Source organism: Pectinophora gossypiella, chromosome 13 (assembly GCF_024362695.1).
Source record: "Pectinophora gossypiella chromosome 13, ilPecGoss1.1, whole genome shotgun sequence".
Classification (NCBI taxonomy): domain Eukaryota; kingdom Metazoa; phylum Arthropoda; class Insecta; order Lepidoptera; family Gelechiidae; genus Pectinophora; species Pectinophora gossypiella.
In genome coordinates, this window is record NC_065416.1 from 6,692,054 (window position 1) to 6,715,261 (window position 23,208).

The window sequence follows — 23,208 nt, forward strand, 5'->3', positions numbered from 1 at the left end:
TGTACAGAATAATTGATATATTTACTAATTATATTCACAAATAACAAACCCCTATCTATACACCTTAAATTACGCAAATACATATCAATATCAATTCACTATTGCGACGAAATATTAACTATTCACACTGAGTTTTGTACAATTTTACAGAACTGAAGGCTATTCAGTACTTTATACAGATATGAAACAACACCCAGTCAAATGAAGGTTATCTCCATTACGCGACGGATAATAGAAAATGTTGAGTCTTAGAGAATAGTTTGGCTTGCTTTCAAATGCACGTTACACTTCATGTCCACGGGCCATAAAAATTGATAAACTAGTTAGTGGCATTAACATTCCACCACACTGTTGCATTTACGTCACTACTGTAGACGTAAACTTTTAAAACTATTCCACTTTATTAGAAAATGTTACAACTGTTCCAATGTTGTAACTGTTACAATATAATACAAAACAAGCATTCTTTTATTTAAATATAAGATATTAGGTTGTAATTTCGGAATACTAACCACCAAAAATCTTGTCAAAATAGTCAATGTCGCCCCATTTTTATAATCAATCCTACCTTATTTCGATAGCTTTACAAATTCTAAAACAACAAAAGTGGTTGTTCCGTGCGACGTGACGTGTTATTATAATGCGACGAACGTGTGTGACTGATGACTTCTAATAAAAGGACAACACTCTGGCAAGAAAGATAATTCAATTATCACATGATTATGACATCTCCATTAGTTTGTTTACAAAATATGGGACTATGTAATCGTAAAATCGTGTCGGTTTTGGCAGTGAAGACCCAATTCTATTTTAGTTTTACAGCTGTGAAAATAGTGCCGTCCTTTACTACGCTTAGTATAAGTAAGAGATAGCGCTAGTTTTGAACTGTCAAACAAACTTTGGTTTGTTATTTATAAGTTTATATAAACTTATAATCGCCAACACGATAGTTGTTTAAAAATCCTTGGAAATTACTAAACCAAGTCAATCACAACCGCCTTTAGTTAAAAAAATAATAATCTGCTGATATCAGTGTGGTGGAGAATAATATTATGTTCTGACCTGTCTGATTCAGAAACAATTGAAGAGAGATGCCCAGTAGTAGGCTGTTTAGTTTTACAGTAATACAAAAGAAATCAAAGTTGTATGGTCCATGGACACCCCAAGAAATATCCCTTGTATGTACACGATTGAGATCTTATCTGGGCTCGTCGTCATCGTCATCCGCCACCGGGTCAGGTCGGCGTTGCCAGTTGAAGCCCCCAGGTCGGATGTTGGCTAACTCGGGAAGAGGAACGTATTCCGGTTCGGGAGCCGGATCGAATAGCTTTTTCCTGGAATTAATACATAAGTATGATTAGATCAGTTCAGGGACGTAACCGTCAGCACACCCTGGACACTCCATACAAAAATCTCATACTTAACCATGTGCGTAGACTCGGATTACCGGCGGCTTACGGCCATTTAGACTAAAGTGAGACCCAGAGGGGGTGAGGAATATCTCTGCGTCCGATACGAATTGGTGCAGGGCGGAGGGTTAGCATTCTTTCTATAACCAGTATTATTCTATGGTCTATAGCATCAGTGATTCTATTGAGTCTGGAGCTATATTTTATAACTAGACTGACGTGCATGTAGTGTGAAATGTGCAAAATTTTACAAAAGCATACACATACATACATAAACTAGGTTCATCATATCCATCTTTGGACTTCGTATCAACAGTGGCTGCAAGTTGTCTTTGATTACTTGTGGCTCTGCCCACCCCATTAGGGATTACGGGCGTAAGTTTATGTATTAGAAAAGCAAAATTTATCAAATGCACTCTTTACCACAGAAGACACTTTTTGGACTATGGCACCACACCTTTACATTACTTTTTTTACATTTCGAAAATAGAAAAGTAGTCTGTCATGTTCAAACTTACAGGAACTTTGGAGTTTTCAATAACTTTTGTCCACCCCTCTGCCTTGGTAGGACATCTTCCATGAAGAAATAGATGTGTCCAATAGCCATTCCCACTAGGTCCACAGATATTGCATTGCCAAGTAGAACTGAGAAGCCTAGCAGTACCCAAGGTAGGTATGGAGCCTGAAACAGACACTTGTTTTATGCCTTATAACCAAACATTTTTTTACAGCCAATAAAACGTTTAATTACCTGGAAATTCATTAAACCAAAGAAGTTCATTCGTACAAACACGTTGCGCCGAGACCACACATACACAATCATGATTGTGAATGCCTGACCTAAAAATAACAAGTTAACGAAGAATGCACATAACTGAGATTCTGTTCAGGAAATCTATTGAAATAATGTGTAATACGATAAAATATGGGCTACTACTCCAAACACCTGCACCAACACACTAGAGCAGGATGGTGGAATGTGCTCCATAACCCCTTCGATGCCACACTCCAGACACTTCTTACAAAACACCTTATTACAAGGGCAATACTAAGTGGCATTAGTTTATCATCTGTGTGTGCCTGACGCCCATACTATTGAAGACTAGAAGTTGCTGTTCTATATGTAGAATTATTCCTTATTCCATGCCTGTGCCCAGCACCGGAATATGTATAAACTATTTATTATTATTAAAATAAAATGATCAATCCTGTTTTATTTTCACTATTGGCATAGAATAAGGAATTACTACTACTGCTATTGGATAAGTGCTTATCAAACCCACAGATAAGTGAGAAAGAATCTCTTGGTTATTAAGAGTATGATTAAAATTGTAAGGTACAATGTCCAAACCCCATTATTTAACTATTGTGTCTGGAAATCTGGGCCTCATAAGGAAAAAAATATACAATCAAAATAGTATGTTTCATAGATATTTGCTAAATTATTTCTTTCTTTAACATGATGATATTCTTTTAGTAACAATTAATAAATAATATTTAAAGGCTTACATAGAATACACTGATTTAAAAAAAAGGATACTATCATAAGCACTCCACCAAAGATGAACATGACGACAAAATCAGCCGTCCTCCCTCTGAAGGAACCTTCCTCCAGCATCCTACAGTATCGGTATGTGAATATCATATTGAAGAAGAAATTGAACCCGAGGTTCCCAAAGAACAGGAATGTGGTGATCAGCCTCCATAGCTGGTACTTCTTGAGAATTAGGATTGGGTTGAAATACAGCTGGAATGGGGACACCAAGTCTAATTGCTGAAATTTGAAAAAGAAGTATGTTATAATTTTGTATCAAACACAGTATAATAACGTAACAATATTACCAAGACTTTAACAAGGGTTAAATAGGAGTTTATTTGCATGGTTATAAAATAGGTAGGTACTTCCAATAAGATTTTACATTCAAAATCATTGTGGTAATGTAGTTTACATGGCTCCTACTATACCCAAATAATTAATAATTGTGACCATATGATATGGAAATCCTGGTATGGGTATATCTAACCCGGCGGCATTCGTGATCAGAGTATTCATAAACGTAAACAAGAGGTAGACTGGTAGGCAACATTTTAAAAGATCTTCATAACACAGCACAGAACATATGGTTTGCCGAGTGCTGCGCAGTGACCACAAGTATCAAAATTACTTATACATCATCGCAAAATAAACGTAAATACTTACTACCGCTAAAGTTGTGATAACACATGCAGTGGTGTAAGCCCTGGTGACGGGTGGAATTAGCATATACTCTTGAAGGAGGGTCTGGTATGCCATCTTCAATACATATGCTACAAATAGACCACTTTAAAATTATACACACAATGCTCAAAAGGAAATTAGCTGATAGATAATGAAGTAACGATTTGAATCGACATGATTGGGCCACATCAGAAAATAGGTACACACAAGCGGTCAAGTCAAAGTAACTTATTTTAACAGTTATTAATGTACAAATATATAGCGCCAGTAGACCACATAAAGGCGATTATTTACGAAATTAGCAACGGAAAAATAAATATCTCTGTATTTCACCCCCAATTTGCAAAAAAAATGGTAAAAGTGACAAACTGACAAATGCTTTTTTTCTCTTTTTATCAACGCGTGTTCCATTCAAATCCATAGACAAAATTAGGCCGACTCTGGCTGCACTATTTATTTTACATCTCATGAAAAAAAAGGGCGGGAACCTTCGAACAAGTTAGGCGGGATTTTTTAAGCTCTCGATTTTAATTTCAATTTTATTTTCAAATTTTGTAGATATTTGTATAATTTGTACATAATTATTTAGTTTAAGTTATTGTATAAATAGTTGTTTCATATCTGAATGTAAATATTTATCGTTTGGTAAGTTTTTATAAAAAACCGTAGCAGAGGCGGTCCGCTAAGGACCCGCGCGGCGGGCAAGATGCCTGGCCAGCCGGCAAAGCGGAAGTATTCGGCAACAAAAGGAGGCAAGCAGCAGCCCCAGTCTCGGGATGAACCAGGTGAGGTTGTTGAGCCCGAGTCTTCTGACTCGGACGTTACCGACCCGCCAAGGATCATGGACACGGAGATTGAAGAAGATAAATATGCTCCATACCGAGTGACTGATTACAGTCGCCGGTATCCAGAAGATAGCGCAGCAGGTTATGAATTTGTTGTATTTATCGAAAGTAGCACTGAACAACCGATTGGGACACGAGATATGATGAATTTAAGCACTTGTTTCACCAGAGTAGTCAAAGGCATTAAATATCTCAAAAAAATAAATAAATTTAAAATTGGCGTAGTCTTTGATCGCCCAAATTTGGCAAATGCTTTTTTGGATAACTCTACATTCTTGAGAGACCAAAATTTAAAAGCGACGATACCTGCTGGTACCACTGAAATGACTGGCGTTATCAACTCAGTGCCTACCAGTATGACAAACAAAAAAATATTTAACGAACTGGGTCTAGGTACAAATTGTAAAAAAGTAATCTGTGTACGACGAATTATGAGAAGGGAGAAAGTTGGTGAGTCGTTCCAACTACAACCCACCCAATCGGTCGCAATTACATTTTCAGCGTCGACTTCTTTGCCAGACTATGTTTTTATTAAAATGTGGAGGTTCCCTGTTTTACCCTACATCCCCCCGGTAAAACAGTGTTTCAGATGTTTAAGATATGGTCATTTGGGAAAATTCTGTAAAAACTCTGAAAGATGTTCAATTTGTGGTGACCAGCACAATTTTAAATCGTGCACCTCTTCATCAGACAAAGCTATCTGTGTCCACTGTCAGGGAAATCACCTGTCTATTTCGGGGCAATGTCCTATAAAGAAACAAAAAATAATTGAAAATAAAAATAAAGTTATGCCGACACCTTTTTCAGATTTATTCAGCAATAAAAATAAACACTTTCCATCACTCAGCAAAACAGAAAATAGTCAGGAATTAATAAATTTAATTCTATCTAATAAAAACGCATTAACTTTGCTCACAGAATCTATAATAAAAGTTATTACATTAAACAAAGTAAACAACACAAGTATTAGCTCTCAAATGATAACAGACACAATAAAAGAAACTATTCAGCATAAAAATAAAAATCCTTCAAATTCTCAGCCCAAACAATAAATATAATGCAGTGGAACGCACAGAGTTTGTTAAGTAATAGACATGAATTTGAAAAATTTCTCTTTGATAATAAAATACATATATCTATTATTAGTGAAACTTGGTTTAAATCTTGTACAATTTTTAATATTAAAGGGTACTCCACTGTCCGTAATGATTGCGGCAATGACCACAATGGAGTAGCCATTCTAATTCATAAAAGTCTAGTATTTCGTAAATTAGACACTTTCTTTGATGACTCACTACAAAACGTTGTAGTTCAGGTTCAAATTAATCAAAAATACATATCTATCGCTAGTTTTTACAGTCCAGGTAATTGTAACCCTACCTTTAATAAAGGTAGATTTGACAATTTGATTCGTAGTATTCCAAAACCGTTGATTATTGCAGGCGATTTCAATGCACATCACACCATTTGGGGGTGTGGTAGTATTGATACACGAGGCAGAAGCGTCTTGGACTCCATGGATGAGAATGACTTGGTTCTCTTGAATGACGGACGTGCAACGACAACAGGTACTCTTAGTTGGCGGCCAAATGGCCTTGATTTAACATTGGTTTCCTCATCACTGGCCTTGTCATGTGAATGGCAGGTCATGTCAGATCCCTTAGGTGGTAGCTATCATCTACCCACTTTGACGAAGTATTGTTTTACATCTTCTCCTTCAGTTGCTACAGACTCTTCGGCGAACATCCCGCCTCACGCCAACCTGAAAATGGTAGATTGGGAGCTATATGAGAAACGTGTAAATGAGTTGTTATCCAAATTTCAAATTGATGTTTGTAATTTAATTGAGAGCTATAACAATTTCTGCAATATCATCATTTCTACTATAAATGAATGTGTAGTATGTTCAAGGTCTGGCAGTACTACCAAAGTTATTTCACCCTCAACTTCTCATAATAATAAACATAGAACTAAAAATCGAATCCCTCTAATCTGGTGGAACGAAAAATGTACTAAAACTGTAAATAATTGTAAACAAGCATATTTAGAATTTAAATTAAATCCTTGTGTCGATACTTTTATCAACTTCAAGCGAGCGCAAGCCCTTAAAAAACGCACATTAAAGCAGGAACGTAAATCGTCATGGGAAAACTTTTGTATATCTATTTCCAGACTAACACCAATGAAACTAATTTGGTCTAAAACTAGGAAATTTAATAAAACCTTTTCAACACGCAGTGAGTTTTCTAGTCAAGCCTGGGTATTTCAATTTTTGCGCAAGTATACTCCTGACACAGCTGAAAAATTGTCTGACAACAATCACTTTAATATATTATTAAGTTCCACGAATTCTTTTCTAGCAACAGTCTTTTCTATTGAAGAATTAAAATCAGCCTTAAGATCTCGTAAGGATACAGCATGTGGCCTGGATTGGGTGTCATACAAAATGCTTAAATTACTAAATCCATCCAGTATGTTATTATTCTTGAATTTACTAAATTATCTGTGGCAAAACGGTTTAATCCCTGAACAATGGAAGACAGATTGTATAGTGCCTATTTTAAAACCAGGCAAGGATAGTAGCCATGCTGATTCATATCGTCCTATAACACTAAGTTCTTGTGTTGGTAAAATAGCTGAACAACTGATTAAACAGCGTTTGGAATTCTTCATTGAAAGCAATAGTATCTTACCAGCTAATCAATTTGGCTTTCGCCGAGGGCGGTCGGCGCGGGAAAGCCTGAGTCACTTTTGTCTGGATGTCCGTGATGCTCTGTCTCGTGATCAGATTTTGGGTTGTATTTTCTTCGATGTTGTTGGCGCTTTTAATAATGTTAATTTGGATATTTTAACAACTGTTCTGTCTTCATTGCAGTTGCCTGGAAAAATAATTAATTGGATATTTAATTTCTTGCATGGTCGAAAAATCTTTATTAAACATGATAATCAGTTAATTGGTCCTAGAAATTCCTTCAAAGGAGTGTCTCAAGGTGGGATTTTAAGCCCATTGTTGTTCATACTGTATATTCACAAATTAAATTTAGTTTTAGGCAATGAAACTCAAAATTTACAATTTGCTGATGACTTGGCTGTGTATTGTTCTGGTACTGAGTTGCCTGATATTCTAGGGAAACTCAATGCTGCTCTCTTAAACTTGCAGACTTATTTTGAAAGTCTTGGTTTAGAGATCAGCACTGACAAAAGTAAAGTAGTTATCTTTTCTAAAAAAATGGTTAAAGCGTCAAGTGTTAAACTTTATTATAATAATAGATTGTTGCCTGTTGATAATACAGTAAAGTTTTTGGGTGTTTTATTTCAGCATAATTTTAAGTTTGAAAAATATGTCGATTGCTTAACAACTCGTGCATCCAAATCCTGTAATATATTAAAATCTTTAACTGGTACCTATTGGGGTGCAGATCCCAAAATTTTATTGATTCTTTATAAATCTATTGTAAGGAGTCATTTTGAATATGCTTTTTTTTGCTTTTCTAGTGTAAATAAATTTGTTGAAAAATTAGAAAAGATTCAGAATCGTTGTTTACGAATTATTCTTGGTGCAATGTGCTCCACCCCCATCATATCGATGCAGGTGGAATGTAATGTACCTCCTTTGTTAAGCAGGTTCAAATATCTCATCTTTAAGTTTCTATTGAAAATTTCTTCTATTAAAAATCATCCTTTGCTTCTGAAGTTGCAGTCTTCCTCCTCAAGAATTAGTAGCTCATATTTTGGTTCTCTTGGGCAGCTTCTGCCTGAAATTATAAATTTACAAAAAGATTTTAATTTGTATTCAAGTTCTTTATGGCCTTGCTATGAGAACTCTTTTGATTCTAAATTCTTTCCAATGAAAATTGATATAAATTCATCTTTGAAATGTAAGGAAGAGGTATATTCTTTTTTGAATGGTTGGTCTGATCATCATCAGGTTTATACTGACGGTGCCAAAAATAGCAAATCTGTTTCTGCTGCAATTTATGATGCCCATGCTAAGGGGGGACATGGGTATAAACTGCCTTCATTTGTCAGTAGCTATACAGCTGAATGTTTGGCTATTCTAATAGCTTTAGATTATATTGAGTCTCAGGATGGCAACAAGTGGCTAATAGTTTCAGATTGTATGAGTGTTCTTCAAGCTCTTAATAATCCCAACCTTACTAGTAATACCAACTACATAATCTATGACATAAGGGAAAAATATAAAAATCTGTCAATAAACAATAAAAATATAATATTGACTTGGACACCGTCACACATTGGTGTGGTTGGTAATGAGCAAGCAGACTTTCTTGCCAGATCCATAACAAATAGTTCCCAGTCTCACCCCATTAAAAATGTTTTAGTTCCTGATTCTGACATCGTAGCTATTGTCAGGACAAAGTTGAAAAATGAATTTAATGAAACATGGCAGGAAATTATTCAAACTAAAGGCAAATGGTATGCCGAAATTAATAATAGTTTATCAACACCATGGTTTACAAAAGGTACTCTGTACCCCGGTAGAAAATTTTATTCAATTATATGTCGTCTTAGACTAGGACATTGCCGTTTTAATGCCCACTTAAATAGAATCAAAATTCTCACATCACCTACTTGTGATTTCTGTAACTCTGCTGATCAGACTTTGCAACATCTTTTCTTTGATTGCAGTAGTTTCACTCTTCCCAGATTGCTTCTCATAGACCGCCTCCTGAACATATATCGTACAGCTGAAGAAATCCCGCTCTCCCTTCAGCAACTTCTCAAAAACAGGGACTGTTATAAGCCCCTCTATGAATTTGTTTTAGCAACTTTTGGAGATATTTGATTGTCTAAACATTCTTTCTTTTTGATTATTGCTTTGAAATACCTTGAATTTGAATATATTTGTGTTCTTTTTTACGTTTTGACTTTCTTTTCTTTTGTGTATCTTTTGTTTTTGTTTCAATGTTGTGTTGACAGATGTCAACCGACATACGTTTTGTTTTGTTTTAGTGTTTTAGTCTTGGATTTTACCCTTCGCCTTTCTTGATTACTTGTAGTTGTTATTGACTTGTGACTTTGTGACTTGGCTTCGGCCTTAATTTTGAAAACAAACTAAGACTTGGCTTCGGCCTTAATTTGGAAGACAAACTAAGACTTGGCTTCGGCCTTAATTTTGAAAACAAACTAAGACTTGGCTTCGGCCTTAATTTTGAAGACAAACTAAGACTTGGCTTCGGCCTTAATTTTGAAAACAATAAAAGACTTGGCTTCGGCCTTAATTTGAAAACAATATAAGACTTGGCTTCGGCCTGAATTTTGAAAACAAACTAAGACTTGGCTTCGGCCTTAATTTTGTAAACAATATAAGACTTGGCTTCGGCATTAATTTGAAAATAATATAAGACTTGGCTTCGGCCTTAATTTTTAAAACAAACTAAGACATGGCTTCGGCCTTAGTTCTGAAATCAAACTAAGAATTGGCTTCGGCCTTAATTTTGTAAAAATACGCCAGACTTGGTTTAGGCCTTCTATGAATTTTATAACTAAAAATATATAAATAAATATAACACATGACTTGGCTGTATGGGCTATGATCCCTTTGCCTGTCCTACGGACAAAATAACCAAAAAAAAAAAATTTTACATCTCATTCTGGCTGGCGACTGGCAGCGTGCTTCTTGTTATGTTATCTCTTTCTTTCAAATTATTGATCCAAGCTTTTGACACATAACAGCTGATTTGTTGTCATTCACTCCGTATTGTTTCTGTTGAGATTTTTCGTTATAATTTTATAAACTGCCCCATTTTAGTGTATGTATTTTCTATTAATTATAAAAATACAACAAAGAAAGAGATTTGCATCATACCTACACATATATACATTGTTGTGTGAAACAATATAGTACCCTACCATGGATCCCAAAGACGTTGTCGAGCATTTGGTTGCTTTAAAGGTGATGAGACTTACAAAACCGGCTCTAATAAGTCCTAAAATAGTAACATGTGATTCCAAGGACCTGCCAGGGAATATTTTAAACAATTACCTGAAGGACGACGCGACAGCAGTCACTCAGATGGAAACGCTGGCAGCTGGACAGTTTCTACTTCTACCTCAAAGTTTTGGCAATATTTACTTGGGAGAGACGTTCTCTTGTTACGTGTGTGTTCATAATGAAACTAACCAACCTGTACAGAGTGTTTCTATCAAGGCAGATTTGCAAACAAACTCTCAAAGAATACCTCTGTCTACTCAACAAAACCAATCTCCCATAATGCTTGATGTAGATGAGACACTCAGTGATGTTATACATCACGAGGTTAAAGACCTCGGTACGCATATCCTGGTATGTGAAGTCACTTATATGTCTAACTACAATACATTGGCATCATTCAGAAAATTCTTTAAATTTGAAGTGATGAAACCATTGGATGTTAAGACAAAGTTCTACAATGCTGAGTCTGATGATGTGTATCTGGAAGCCCAAGTGCAGAATATTACTTCAGGTTCAATTACACTTGAACAGGTCTCTTTGGAAAGTTCCCAACAATTTACTGTGAAATCATTAAATGAGATTAATGACAATGTTTCTGTGTTTGGAGATGTCACCTTGTTGCAACCTCAAGAGAGTTGTCAATACTTATATTGCTTGTCGCCAAGAGAAAGCATTTCTAAAGAAATTAAACTTCTAGCAGCTGCAAAAAATATTGGTAAACTAGACATCGTCTGGAGGTCCAACTTGGGAGAGAAGGGAAGACTGCAGACCAGCCAACTGCAGAGAATGACTCCTGACTATGGTGACATTAGACTAACATATGAAAGATTGCCCAGTAAAGCATCTGTGGATGAACCTTTTGACTTCAAGTGCAAGATTGTAAATGCCAGTGAGAGAACTCTGGATCTCATATTGAAGCTACGCTCACTTCAAGACTCTAGTCTGCTTTGGTGTGGCATATCAAATAGAAAATTGGGCCCATTAGAGCCTGGCAACTCAATTTATGTGAACTTAACTGCTTTACCAATAAGCACTGGACTACATAATATCACAGGAGTATCACTTGTGGACTTATTTTTGAAGAGAACATATGATTATGATGATTTAGCTTCCATTTATGTATGTTAAAATCTAATACAGTAAAATATGCTTTATGCGGGTGCTCACAACAACCTCCATAATTCTCTATTATTAATAAATCATTGTAAACATAAGTATTCTTAAAACTTTGGTTATTAGGTAATTATAATTCAATTAATGGAAATATAAATTGTAATAATCATATTTTGTTGTATTATTATAGCTCGTCCTTCTAATAATGAATATTAAAGTGTAAACAACAATAAAGCAACAATTATTTGCAAACTGTAGTTGTGGGTAGTTTCTAATTCGGCCAAAACGAAGTTTTTTTTTTTCAAATTTTTGACCTTTAGGCCACAAAATGAAAACTTGTAAATTATTCCTATATGTGCAATAAAATTCAGTATTAGTTATTTGTGTTGTGTATTTTACAGGAAAATCATGGTAGGTACCTATACCATTGTTAAGCGTGTATATCTAAATAAACCAATTTCAGTGCTTTTTATAAATATCCATATTTTTGTGAGATTGCTGCCTATTACGGAGAAATTTTCAAAATATTTACAGGTACTAGCAAGCAACTAGGTTGTGTAAACTAATGGTTTTTGCCTTCCCGTCAAAAAAAACATTTAGTGACGTCCTTTTCTAACTATTCTAAAATTACTGTTGTAAGAAAAAGAAAGGGATATCGATATGAACCTCATACATACTACCTTATTTGTTCTATTCTTTATGTTCTGTCATCTGTCAATCAGGCTGTCATTTGGCTTGTCAGTCAATTTTTCTGTAATTTATTCGTCGTTCGGCTTTTTAGCGGGAAACGGGAACGGGACAGTTGCTTTCTTCATTGAATAATCTAAATAATTAATACGAAGTGGTGTTTTGTGGTTAATGATCGCATTAAGTTAGTCGGAAGACATTCGCGAGTGTTATTACATTGGAGTATTCAATAAACAAAGTGTATCTGCCTATTTTCGCTTCGTGCTAGGAAGCCGCTTCATAGCTCAAAAGTTTATGCGGACTTTTGAGTTAATTCGTTTGGGGTTCGGAGTAGGAGTCTACTCCGAGGGTGGGGGCTTAGGTTTCATCATCATCATTCATCACCTTTCACCATTTCATTAATCATCAAGAAAAAAAATACGTCAGACATGGCTGTATGGGCATAGTTCCCTTTGCCTTACCCTTCGGGGAAAACCAAACCAAAAAAAAAAAAAAATTATTCGTCGTTCACTAATTTCTTTAATTTTTGTGAATTATTTTCTCTAAATTGTGAAAAGTTTTAGTAACTATTCATTATGGTTCTGACCAAAGAATTCAGGATATGCATGCCGATGACTGTGGAAGAGGTATCGTAATTTAAGCTTATGTTACCTAAATATTTTTTAGCATAATCAGTAAAATATATCTGTAGGTCTAACTATCTAAAGTTAATTTAATTTGTATGCCGATATTATCTAAAAGGTTCTGATAACTAGCCACCCACTTCCTCGATATTCTGGCCTTGGTGCTGAGCAAGCAAATAGGTACTACCTTCTAGTTTTAATCTAACTTCGCACGTGTACGTCCACCGAAATAATGCTATATGTTATAACAACAAAAGGATTTTTTTTACTGGGTGAAATAGGTATCATAAAATTATCTCAAGTCCTTCTATTCGTTCAAGTTCCATAATACTATATTATGTATGTATATTTGTTTCTTATTCAGCATTTCTAACCACTATCGGAGTAGTCAAATATCGCCTCTATTAGGAACATAGATAGCCTATATGTGTAGGTCTTACTGTTGGGCACAAGCCTCCTCTTAAATCAAAGGGAAGCATGGTGCGTACTGCACCATGCCATGTTGCTTCAATAAGATCAATCTGTGCTCCATTACCAAGATTACATTATATTGCACTTAAAACACAACTCACAATCATTCATATTTTAAAGTCCCTCAAAGCCCTTCAAAATCCCATGCAAAACTTGATAATTCCAAATAAGCCATATAATTTCAAAGCTAACTTCAATCTCTAACTTTACAATTTTTATTTCAGTACCGTATCGGTCAGTTGTACATGATAGCTCGGCATAGCTTTGAGCAGTCCAGTAATGGTGAGGGTGTGGAGGTGGTGGCCAATGAGCAGGTGAATGATGAGACTAATGGGACTGGCCAGTATACTGAGAAGAGGATTCATTTGTCTAGGTTAGTAGTATGGTGAAATAGTTCTTATCTTTTGTTCAATAAGTAGATGATATATCTTGAGTAAATGAAACAATCAAAATTTAAATGTTAAAAGTGTGTGTCTGTGTTTTAAAAAAATAAATGTGTTTATGAATCAGTTTATCTTGTACCTAGAGGTATATATTTATGTACTAGTTAAGGTTTAATCAGTAATTTATGTTTGCTGTGAAATATTAATTCATTGATGATTTTCCTTGTTCCAGTCATCTTCCCTATTGGGTTCAGTCGCTGATACCTAAAATATTTTATGTCACAGAAAAAGCATGGAATTATTATCCTTATACTATAACAGGTAAGGTACTAAACAGATGCTAAATTTTTTATTGTTGTATTTTACATAATACTAATTTAATGTTTAATTGTTTCATGTTCAATCACACAATCAACTTAGAGTATACAGTAAGTTGATTTCCTAATTTTATTTATTAATTATAGGTACTTAGAGATAATTTTAATTTATCATTAATATTAAGTATCCAGATTTACATACCTACCCTGATTGTATTTAATTAATTATTAACCCTAGGATGGTAACAGGGGTGACTCAACACCCCACGCGAGCAATCACGTGCCGATTTATTGAAAATTATTAGCTATCCCGCTCTAGCATTTTGTGTATTCTTTTGTTTTACTGTCAGTCATCAGTAGCCGTTGCGCGGTGGGTGCGGCAGCACGCCAATTTCGTTCTGCAGGTATGTGTGGGGTGATGCGTCACCCCTGTTACTATTTACGTAGGTATTTTGTTTTGTTCAAAGGTGAACAAATCGGTGATATTGCTATCTACTATGCACAATAAGGAAGAAGTTAATCCCACAACGCACAAGCCAATTATAATTGAGGACTACAATGCGATATACCTTTGACAAGATGATGCACAATTATACGACTGCAAGGGGTACTCGACCCTGGCCTCTTAGATTTTTCTTTGGCATGTTAGATCAAGCAGGGATCAATTCTATGATTCTCTATAGAAGTTAAGCATCCGAATACGCCAGCTAACAAATTCAGAAACAATTTCCTGAAAAAACTAGCAATACAGCTAGCCGAGCCGCACATGAAACGACGTTTGGAGTCAAATTTACCTCGACTACTATCGGGAAATATAAGGGCCATTCTAAATGTTCCCGAAGAAGTTCCAGCAAGCGAACCCCCCGCCAAATTGCCAAAGCAAGCTCGATGTGCATTGTGTCCTCGAAAAAATGACAAAAAAGTAAAGATTTTTTGTTCCAAATGTAAAAGACCTGCGTGCCCCGAACATCGCTTGGAAATTTGTCTTAATTGTGTTTAAGTTAGCAAAAAAATTTTTTTTCTAATATAATTTCGTCTAGTTACTGATAGATCTCAAGAAAAGTGTTCCTTTAGTTTGTTTTAATAATAAAAAGTTTTATTTTTCATTAAACAAAAGTTTTTTACTCATTTAATAACACGCGTAGTAGCAGGGGTGACGTGGCACCCCTGTTACTATGCGTGGTCATTTAAATTATGTTACCATCCTAGGGTTAATACCATTAAAATATAAGTATTATATATTAATGGTTTATAAATATATGTATTTATTTTTGAATTGAATGTGACAATGACTTTGGTGAAAATAATTATTGCTAATTAGATTAGTATCAATTGAGTGCTGTTGGCCCCAGTTACTACTTACTGATGTAAGTAAGTAGTTGTTACATGAGCCATGTCAGGGGCCTTTGGCGGCTCAATAATAACCCTGACACCAGGGTTGATGACGTTGGTACTCCGCCTTACAACCCATATGATAGGAGAAGAGAAGTGCTCAAAAATAATGTTTAAAGAATTTGCTGTTGTCTATTAAATATACATAAAAAATAATCTGCATAAATAATTTATTTTCATAATATGTTTTATTTTCCAGTGCTCATTCATACCAAAGTTTTCTATATCCATCCAGACTAGATACGAAGACAACAATGGGACCACTGAAAACGTAAGTGATAATCATTTTCACCTCCATCTTATTACCTACGTCATATGCTTATATTACGTCTAATTTTGTTTGCTTCAAGGTCAGATTTAGTACAATGGGCACATTACAGTGTTTCGCCGTAGCTGCCTCTGTTTCAAAACGTACTCACATGATGCTTCATGCAATTTAATGCTTTAAAAATGGACATTAAATATTATTATTTGATTCTTGGATTGGAAATTTTATATGTAGGTATCTGTTTAAACTTATGAATGATTAAGCACATGGAAATATGTTTTATAAATAAGGAACTAAAATATTTGATAACCAAAAAAAAAAAAACATTTTTGAAATCACTGTGAAGATGGTATGACACTGAACAATTAATTAAAGAAGCTAGTGATCTGCCAAGTATGCGATCGCGACAGTGCCATTCTATTTTAATAAATCCGAATTTTCCGAGTAGGTATAAACTAAAAATGCATTTGCTGATAAGTATTGCTTCTTAAAAAAAGATTCGGAATTCAAGTTTTTTACGCTAGGTGACACAGAGTTGCTACTCCGAGAACACTGCACTTGTATTTAATTCGGTATTCCGATCCTTTATTTTTGATTGTTTGATTGAGTCCTGTTACACTCTGTTGATCAATGAACTTTATACAATTCCAGTGCCTCGGTTTAACTCCAGAAGAGCTAGAACAGCGCGAGGTTGACTTCTTAGATATAGCATACGACGAGATAAAACCTCATCACTACAAGGAGGCGGAGGACCCCAAGTTCTACAAGTCCGAGAAGACCGGCCGCGGGCCGCTGGTGGAAGGCTGGCGGGAGACGCACCAGCCCATCATGTGCTGTTATAAAGCTGTCAGCGTCAAGTTCGAGGTGTGGGGCCTGCAGACTCGAGTTGAAGAGTATGTGCAAGGGGTAAGTATAGTCATGAGAATTAACGTGTATTATCAGAATCTCATAGGTTATACTAGCGTGAAAATCAGGGGCCACATAAAATTATGTTCCTTTAAAAAGTTTTAAGTTGCAAAAAATATATGTATATTGTTAAGTAGGTTGTATTATTATATGAAGCTTATAATTATGTAAACAATGTGTAAACACACATGGGACAAATAGGCTGTTTATGTTATGTTTATAATTTATATGTTAGAGTTAAAACACTTTATTGGTTGAAACACAAACGTGTTTCCCTAGTTAAAAGTAGATTTTTGGGCCTTTGCTAAAAATTTAATTTCTTAGTTAAATTAACACTATACTATTTGTAGGCTAGGTTAGTTTTGTTACCACTTCAATCCAGGTTATTATGCTGCACAACAGCTAGAAAGCCTATAGTAAAAACTAGTTTGAACCTAGGAAAACGCGTACTTTTTATCTAAATTCTGATTACTTTAAAGTTTATTACAGTCTAAAACCTCTGTCGAAATTAGAAATGATTTTACTACTTAAATTATTTTTAAGCTTTAAGTAACACAGAATAAAAGCATTTGTATGTGCTAAAGATAACATCTTAAGTAAACACTGTCAGATAAGGAAAGTAAATGTAAACTGCATAAAGATAAAAATATGATATTTATATCATTCTAAGACAATTTGAATGTTATATATTAGGTAGGTATAGTATAGATTACATATAACTTTAACGATTCATTGGCTGTATTTGCCATGTGTGAAGCTTATTGTAAATTAAATATTTTTTTCCAGGCGATAAGAGAGATTCTGCTACTGGGCCACAGACAGGCGTTCGCGTGGATGGATGACTGGTACAACATGACACTCGACGATGTGCGCGAGTACGAGCGACACATGCAGGCACAGACCAACCAAAAGGTAAATAAAGGCTAATTTATATTAAGACAGAATGACGCTAGTCCGTAAGTCACTCGGTGTTATACTATAACGGCTTCCGTGGTCCAGTGGTTAAGCGTTGGGCTCACGATCCGGAGGTCCTAGGTTCGAATCCCGGTGGGGACATATCACAAAAATCACTTTGTTATCTCTCATGGTTAGGACATTACAGGCTGATCACCTAATTGTCCGAAAGTAAGACGATCCGTGCTTCGGAAGGCTCGTTAAGCCGTTGGTCCCGGTTACTACTTGCTGATGTCGTAATCGTTACATGAGCCATGTCAGGGGCCTTTGGCGGCTCAATAATAACCCTGACACCAGGGCTGATGAGGTTGGTATTCCACCTCACAATCCACACGATAAGAAGACTCGGTATATATACAAGTCAATACAGCGCTATCGTGAACACACAGTTAAGGCCGCACAACTGTAATGTACTGAAGAGATGTCACTCTGTGGGCACGTCAAACTCGGCGCGACGACAAGCACCTGTAGTTGACCCCTCACCCACATTTGATGTTGTGATTTCATGTTGATGGAAAAAGCAAAGCGACATGAGACAATTTAGAGCACTATTACATCTTTCAAATCAATCAATCAGTCTTTTGACAAACAGTATATGCCCCTACAAATAACGATTACGATCGAAGATTATAGACCGCCAAGTATGTATTTGTATAGTGTACTTTACAATGTGAGATTGTGCGTATGAATACCAAAAATGAATTTTCAGCTTAAATCAACGATCGAGACAGTGGAAGCGAAGGAGGGCGAGGAGGACAAACAGTCGGACTCCTCGAAGCCGCATACCCCGAAGTCTCCGAAATCTCCCAAAACTCCTAAGAGTCCCGGTGCCACGCCCACATCAGAAGGAAAGTCCTGGTTCTCTTGGTCTTAAAACTCCCTCCATGTTGCTTTCAACCAAACAACAGGGTGAAGTTAAAATCGTATGACATTACAGGTAAATAAATTTCAGTTCTACGTCCAGTGAACGCCCAGATTCCACCAAGGCGAGGTGTGCTATGCAGTTATATACTCATCATGTGTCAACGAAATTCTCTTCGTTATTTTAAACACATCTCCCCGGATTTCCTATCTCCGTATTGGTGGAGTCCGGGCTTAATAGATATATCAGAAAAAGTATTATTTTGTTATAAGAAAGTTCATATTTTATCATAAAATAATTTTGTGGCTTCCGGTTATTATAGAGATGCGATGGGATTTCAAAACCTTTTTAGGCCCCAAATTAATGTAATGTTATAATCAAAACCCTTGTTTCTTTATATATTCGGATTCTTATTAGAATTATTAAATAATTTGACATTTATTTTGCTTTTAAAATGCGCTATGACTTTAATGCCTCTATATGGACGGCTTGAGTCAACCTACCTCTTATTATAAAGATTTTAAATTGATTACAATCTCACTACGACATCGTGCTGCCGCGTTTCAGGTGATAGGTATTGTATTGAGATTCATGTTTACTACTCTTATTCAGTTACAGAATCACTGATAGCCAAATACAAGTAAAAATAAATGTCAAATGAATGTTATCACTATCCTAAGAATGATTTGTATATTTGAATAGTGGTTTTAATTTCACACTGTAAGTCGGTCTGATCTCATCCGGCTGTAACAGGGTTTAGTTTCATACCTTAGACGTGTTCATTTCACTGCCGAATCCATATCTTGTTTATCATATTTTATACCTCGCAAATGTGTAGAAATAGGGTCGGCACCGAGCTTAAATATATTGCTTATAAAGCTTGTGCTGTATTTGTGTTCTTATTTCGAATTGAGAAAAATGAATGGAAATTTTCACCTATTCATAGTCTGTTCAACGCTATTTAAAATTCCAACTTACGCGGTGTGCCGTCGGCTTACAGCAACACGGACTTCCGCGGGATGGCATAGTTCAAAATTGGAATTTTTTCAGTTATATAACTAATGTCAAACAAAATGTTATTAATTATAGTCAAACAGCTTGCGTCAATGTTTTGATCGACACAATACCGACGGAGCTCGATCTTCGGCATAATAAACACGCTTCCAAGAACCTTATTGCTAGAAGTAACAATCAATATTACTATATCATTCGTGTATAGAGAATTGTATTTTCGGGTAAAAAGAATATAAATTCCAGTGAATTAAAATTCTTTCAAATATCGTTTGTTTGATGCCCGACGTATATTTATGGTACGTTTGATGATAGTAATTTCTTTGGTTCTTCTCTTTGCAAGCTTAATTGTGGTCATTGTGGAACAAATCAGTATAAGAATGTTCCTACTTTACTCTTATTACTATTATTATGTTTTGGAGGTAATTTATATAAACATTAGTTTGCAAAAGCGAATAATCGTGAATATTAAGTTGGCAATAATTAATAGATGATTGTATCGCTTTCCGGAACAATTACATTTAAAATATTAAGTCAAGAATTTCAAATAGTTTTTTAACATGACCAACTAGCAAAGAGTGTGGTTGATTCGCGAAAAAATGTAATTCATGCGGGATATTATTATCAAAACTGGTTAGTTGCTTTGTTAGATGATAAATTATTTACTTGTGACTATGATTAGATGATATTATCTAATTATTAGACGTTATTGATGTTATAGTTAGCAACATTCTATCAATGTTAAGATTACTTCTTGACGGCCTTCACTTAAACTATGGTTATGTAATAAAATGTGGTTGTGTGTCATTTATTGGACCTAGGACTATCGATGTTCGAAATAAGGTCGATTATAAGATGTTTATCAATTATATATGTATAACATATTTAGTAGACCAGCGTTCTAACGCATTTATATAACTAAGAATGCGACGCTTACACGCGTTTCTCTTTCTACTAAGCATACAAATATGTATGCATTATTGGGTAAAATTTCGCAAGTAATTGGTAGTTTTTACATGTAATATTTCGGTACGTGACACTTAGTTGGCACTACGAATCTTTTATTGCCGTCTCTTTGGCTTTTATAATTAAATTATGCCCATTTTCTTTTTGTCCTTTCTGTATTCTTGTGATAGAATTATTTTGTATGTTAAATCACATATTAAATTTATGGTTTTGCCTTAAAGCTTCCATATATATTGCATGAACTTACCTCATTGCAACAAATGTCTCTAAATGTAAGACCACTTCATATGCCTATTCATTGCGTTACTTTGCAGCACATGCAAAAAGATCTTTACGACGTAAGCGCAACGTTATAATTTAAACAAATAAGAAAACTCCATTCCAATCTCTAGAGCCAATAATTTTAACTTCCTTTTGGCAGACAGACAGGCAAATAAGTTTGGAAAGTTATTATTTTTGATAATTTATTGTGAATAATCTCTGTTTGTAAAGAAACATTTCCATAATTTACGAATACTTTTGACTCATTAGTGTAATGAATTTTGTTTGTGGAGCTGTGCTTGCATTGATAAGTAGATATTAATTATTTGAAACCAAAGTGTTAGCAAGGAGAAGGTGACTGAAAGACGAATAGAAACACAGATGGCTGTTTATATTGAATAAGAAGTTATGTATTTTTGAGATGTCTGTAAAGATTATTGCAATATCAGGTAAATATAAACATAAATAGCATACATATACGTCCCACTGCTAGGCACAGGCCTACCTTAATCAACATAGTAGCAACATAATAGCATACTCCACGACAACAACTGCGGTTTGGTGGGTGTTTTGTGCAATATAAATATATATTGAATTAATTGATATATCTACATCTACATACTTTTTAGTGATTATGTTTGTAAAAAAAATAAAAAGGTAAAAAACAGTGGGTAGGTATTTTTTTACAATGATCATTATTCTAGAAGTTATTTGAATTTTTACAGACATGCCAGAAATAATTATTTAATTTTACAATAGTATTTATTTTTAGTACTTTTCACAAATACCTATGCGGTTTTCGCATGTTCAGTACAAAACGATGAAGGTAGTGATGATATTGAATACACAGGTACTAATTCAGAAGAAAATACTCCATGATGAGTTTATATTTTGTTTATGTTTAGTGAAACACAATTGTTTGCGTTGAATTTTAGTATAAATAACGAACATATTGAAGCATACACTGCTTTTGATTACAAATACAGTTAACTGTGCAATATGGTTTATTTTTTATCAACAAATCAAAGCACATTTGGTGTATGTGATATAGACATTTTCTTGTACTTATTACGTGTTAGTATGAAGCAGATGCGAAAATATCGTCCCTCAATATACATAGGTATATCAGATTTGTAAAATATTAAGTGCGACTATTATTATGTTTGTTGTTGAATAAATGGTCTATAAGTGTACATGCAATATTTGATTTTTTATTTAGAACATATTACAAACCTTATTAAAGTAAATAGGTACACAAGAATGTCTTTATAAGTAAGTACTTATCATATCTTTTAGAAATCAGTCGACCTATGTTCCTATCTATTTCTTTGTAATTATTAACTATATTCATGTGTACAATAAAGAGTTTAATAATTATATCAAATACGTTTCATCTGGATTTTAACTATGCAAAGTATGACAAATATTCTTATCAGTATCACATATATAACGTAGAAAAGGTGCGTTTTCTGTCATAGAAAAGCCTAAGGCAATATATTCACATCAAACGGACTGAAAGCTTAGCCATTCGAAAGGAGTTTGAAACTAGAAACTTCTGCCACCGCGGCACAGCAACATTCGCTTCAGGGCTACAGGGCCTCGACCAATAGCCGTGCGACGTTTATCTGCGTAGATAGTACCCGCTGTCTCTTGGTGTAATAGGGTAGTATTCAACTAGTCAAATTAGTTACTTTTTACTAAACTTCAAAACGCGAAATTACTATGAAATTTGTATGAAAAAGCAACATATATTATGACATCATAGAAAAACGTGACAAAATGTCGCACTTATTATTAAATTTTCCATTATTAAAATTCATAAATAAGTTAAATAGAAAAAAAGAAAACGTTTTTTGTTACTTTTAGATCTGTCTTTATTTAGAAATCAAAATTTCATAGTTTATCTTTGACGTAGGAAGCTATCCAATTCGTGCCCTGTGAGACGTGGTTGTTGTTCCGAGGGGGCTGAAGCGTTACGGAGACCAATACTTACTAGTCGGTCATAATTTAATGTTCACGAACATCTTAATCTTAAGACGAAACGGTACCGGGAACGGTTCCGGCCGGATTTGTCATGGTCGCGTTTGTGTGTACATGTGCACACAATTTGCCGCGGTGCAAAATATCATACCAAAATCACCATTGGTAACTATTTCCGGCCAAGTAGTTAATGCCATTTGCGGCAAATCTACAGTAAGTTACGTTAAAATAACTACAACTCGATGAAAACATCATTTGTTAGGATACAAACTATATAGGTCGACGTGGGTAAACACTTTTTGGCAGAGGGGAATGCCTGCGTGTGACTAGGTACAGTCATGAGCAATATCATGTACCCACTTTAGAACCCTGTCGCACTATCATAACATTTAACGAGACTTACGGTATAATTTGTCAAAAAAGTTAATGTGACATGGTTTCAAAGTGTATATATATTAGTACTCCGTACTCCTTTCCTGTGTTGCTGCCGGCTACGTACCACTTCGCTGATGTCGCTAAGTGACGTATCGGAATTTTGGCGAATCTGGTCAGGGGGCTTAAAAAGGCCACATCGAAGCAATTCATC

General features: G+C 35.1%; 3 protein-coding genes across 3 annotated transcripts; 2 read left to right on the plus strand and 1 right to left on the minus strand.

The window, feature by feature from the left end:
* Positions 1-2: 2 nt before the first annotated feature.
* Positions 3-4,024, minus strand: LOC126372250 (derlin-2). The gene is made up of 5 exons (XM_050017942.1): positions 3,610-4,024; positions 2,950-3,183; positions 2,161-2,283; positions 1,928-2,091; positions 3-1,334 (listed from the first exon to the last, which is right to left on the minus strand). Exons 1-5 carry the CDS (start codon positions 3,700-3,702, stop codon positions 1,199-1,201), a joined length of 750 nt encoding a protein of 249 aa, XP_049873899.1. The 5' UTR covers positions 3,703-4,024; the 3' UTR covers positions 3-1,198.
* Positions 4,025-10,150: 6,126 nt separating this feature from the next.
* LOC126372241 (trafficking protein particle complex subunit 13) lies at positions 10,151-11,712 on the plus strand. Its single transcript, XM_050017918.1, has one exon. It carries the CDS (start codon positions 10,348-10,350, stop codon positions 11,554-11,556), a length of 1,209 nt encoding a protein of 402 aa, XP_049873875.1. The 5' UTR covers positions 10,151-10,347; the 3' UTR covers positions 11,557-11,712.
* Positions 11,713-12,315: 603 nt separating this feature from the next.
* Positions 12,316-21,842, plus strand: LOC126372259 (cytoplasmic phosphatidylinositol transfer protein 1). The gene is made up of 8 exons (XM_050017954.1): positions 12,316-12,854; positions 13,547-13,695; positions 13,938-14,026; positions 14,126-14,133; positions 15,614-15,685; positions 16,334-16,588; positions 17,375-17,500; positions 18,252-21,842. The coding sequence occupies exons 1-8, from the start codon at positions 12,804-12,806 to the stop codon at positions 18,414-18,416; spliced, it is 915 nt and encodes a 304-aa protein (XP_049873911.1). The 5' UTR covers positions 12,316-12,803; the 3' UTR covers positions 18,417-21,842.
* Positions 21,843-23,208: the final 1,366 nt, after the last annotated feature.

Excerpts from the sequence above, each read along its gene's own strand:
- LOC126372250 (XM_050017942.1), bottom strand. The coding sequence starts at position 3,702 with ATGGCATACCAGACCCTCCTTCAAGAGTATATGCTAATTCCACCCGTC. Across the intron at positions 2,284-2,949 it reads TTGGTGGAGTGCTTATGATA|TTATGTGCATTCTTCGTTAA; the intron begins GTATCCTTTTTT and ends ACAGAATCTCAG. Across the intron at positions 2,092-2,160 it reads TTGGTTTAATGAATTTCCAG|GCTCCATACCTACCTTGGGT; the intron begins GTAATTAAACGT and ends TGTCTGTTTCAG.
- LOC126372241 (XM_050017918.1), top strand. The coding sequence starts at position 10,348 with ATGGATCCCAAAGACGTTGTCGAGCATTTGGTTGCTTTAAAGGTGATG.
- LOC126372259 (XM_050017954.1), top strand. The coding sequence starts at position 12,804 with ATGGTTCTGACCAAAGAATTCAGGATATGCATGCCGATGACTGTGGAA. Across the intron at positions 12,855-13,546 it reads TGCCGATGACTGTGGAAGAG|TACCGTATCGGTCAGTTGTA; the intron begins GTATCGTAATTT and ends TTTTTATTTCAG. Across the intron at positions 17,501-18,251 it reads AGGCACAGACCAACCAAAAG|CTTAAATCAACGATCGAGAC; the intron begins GTAAATAAAGGC and ends ATGAATTTTCAG.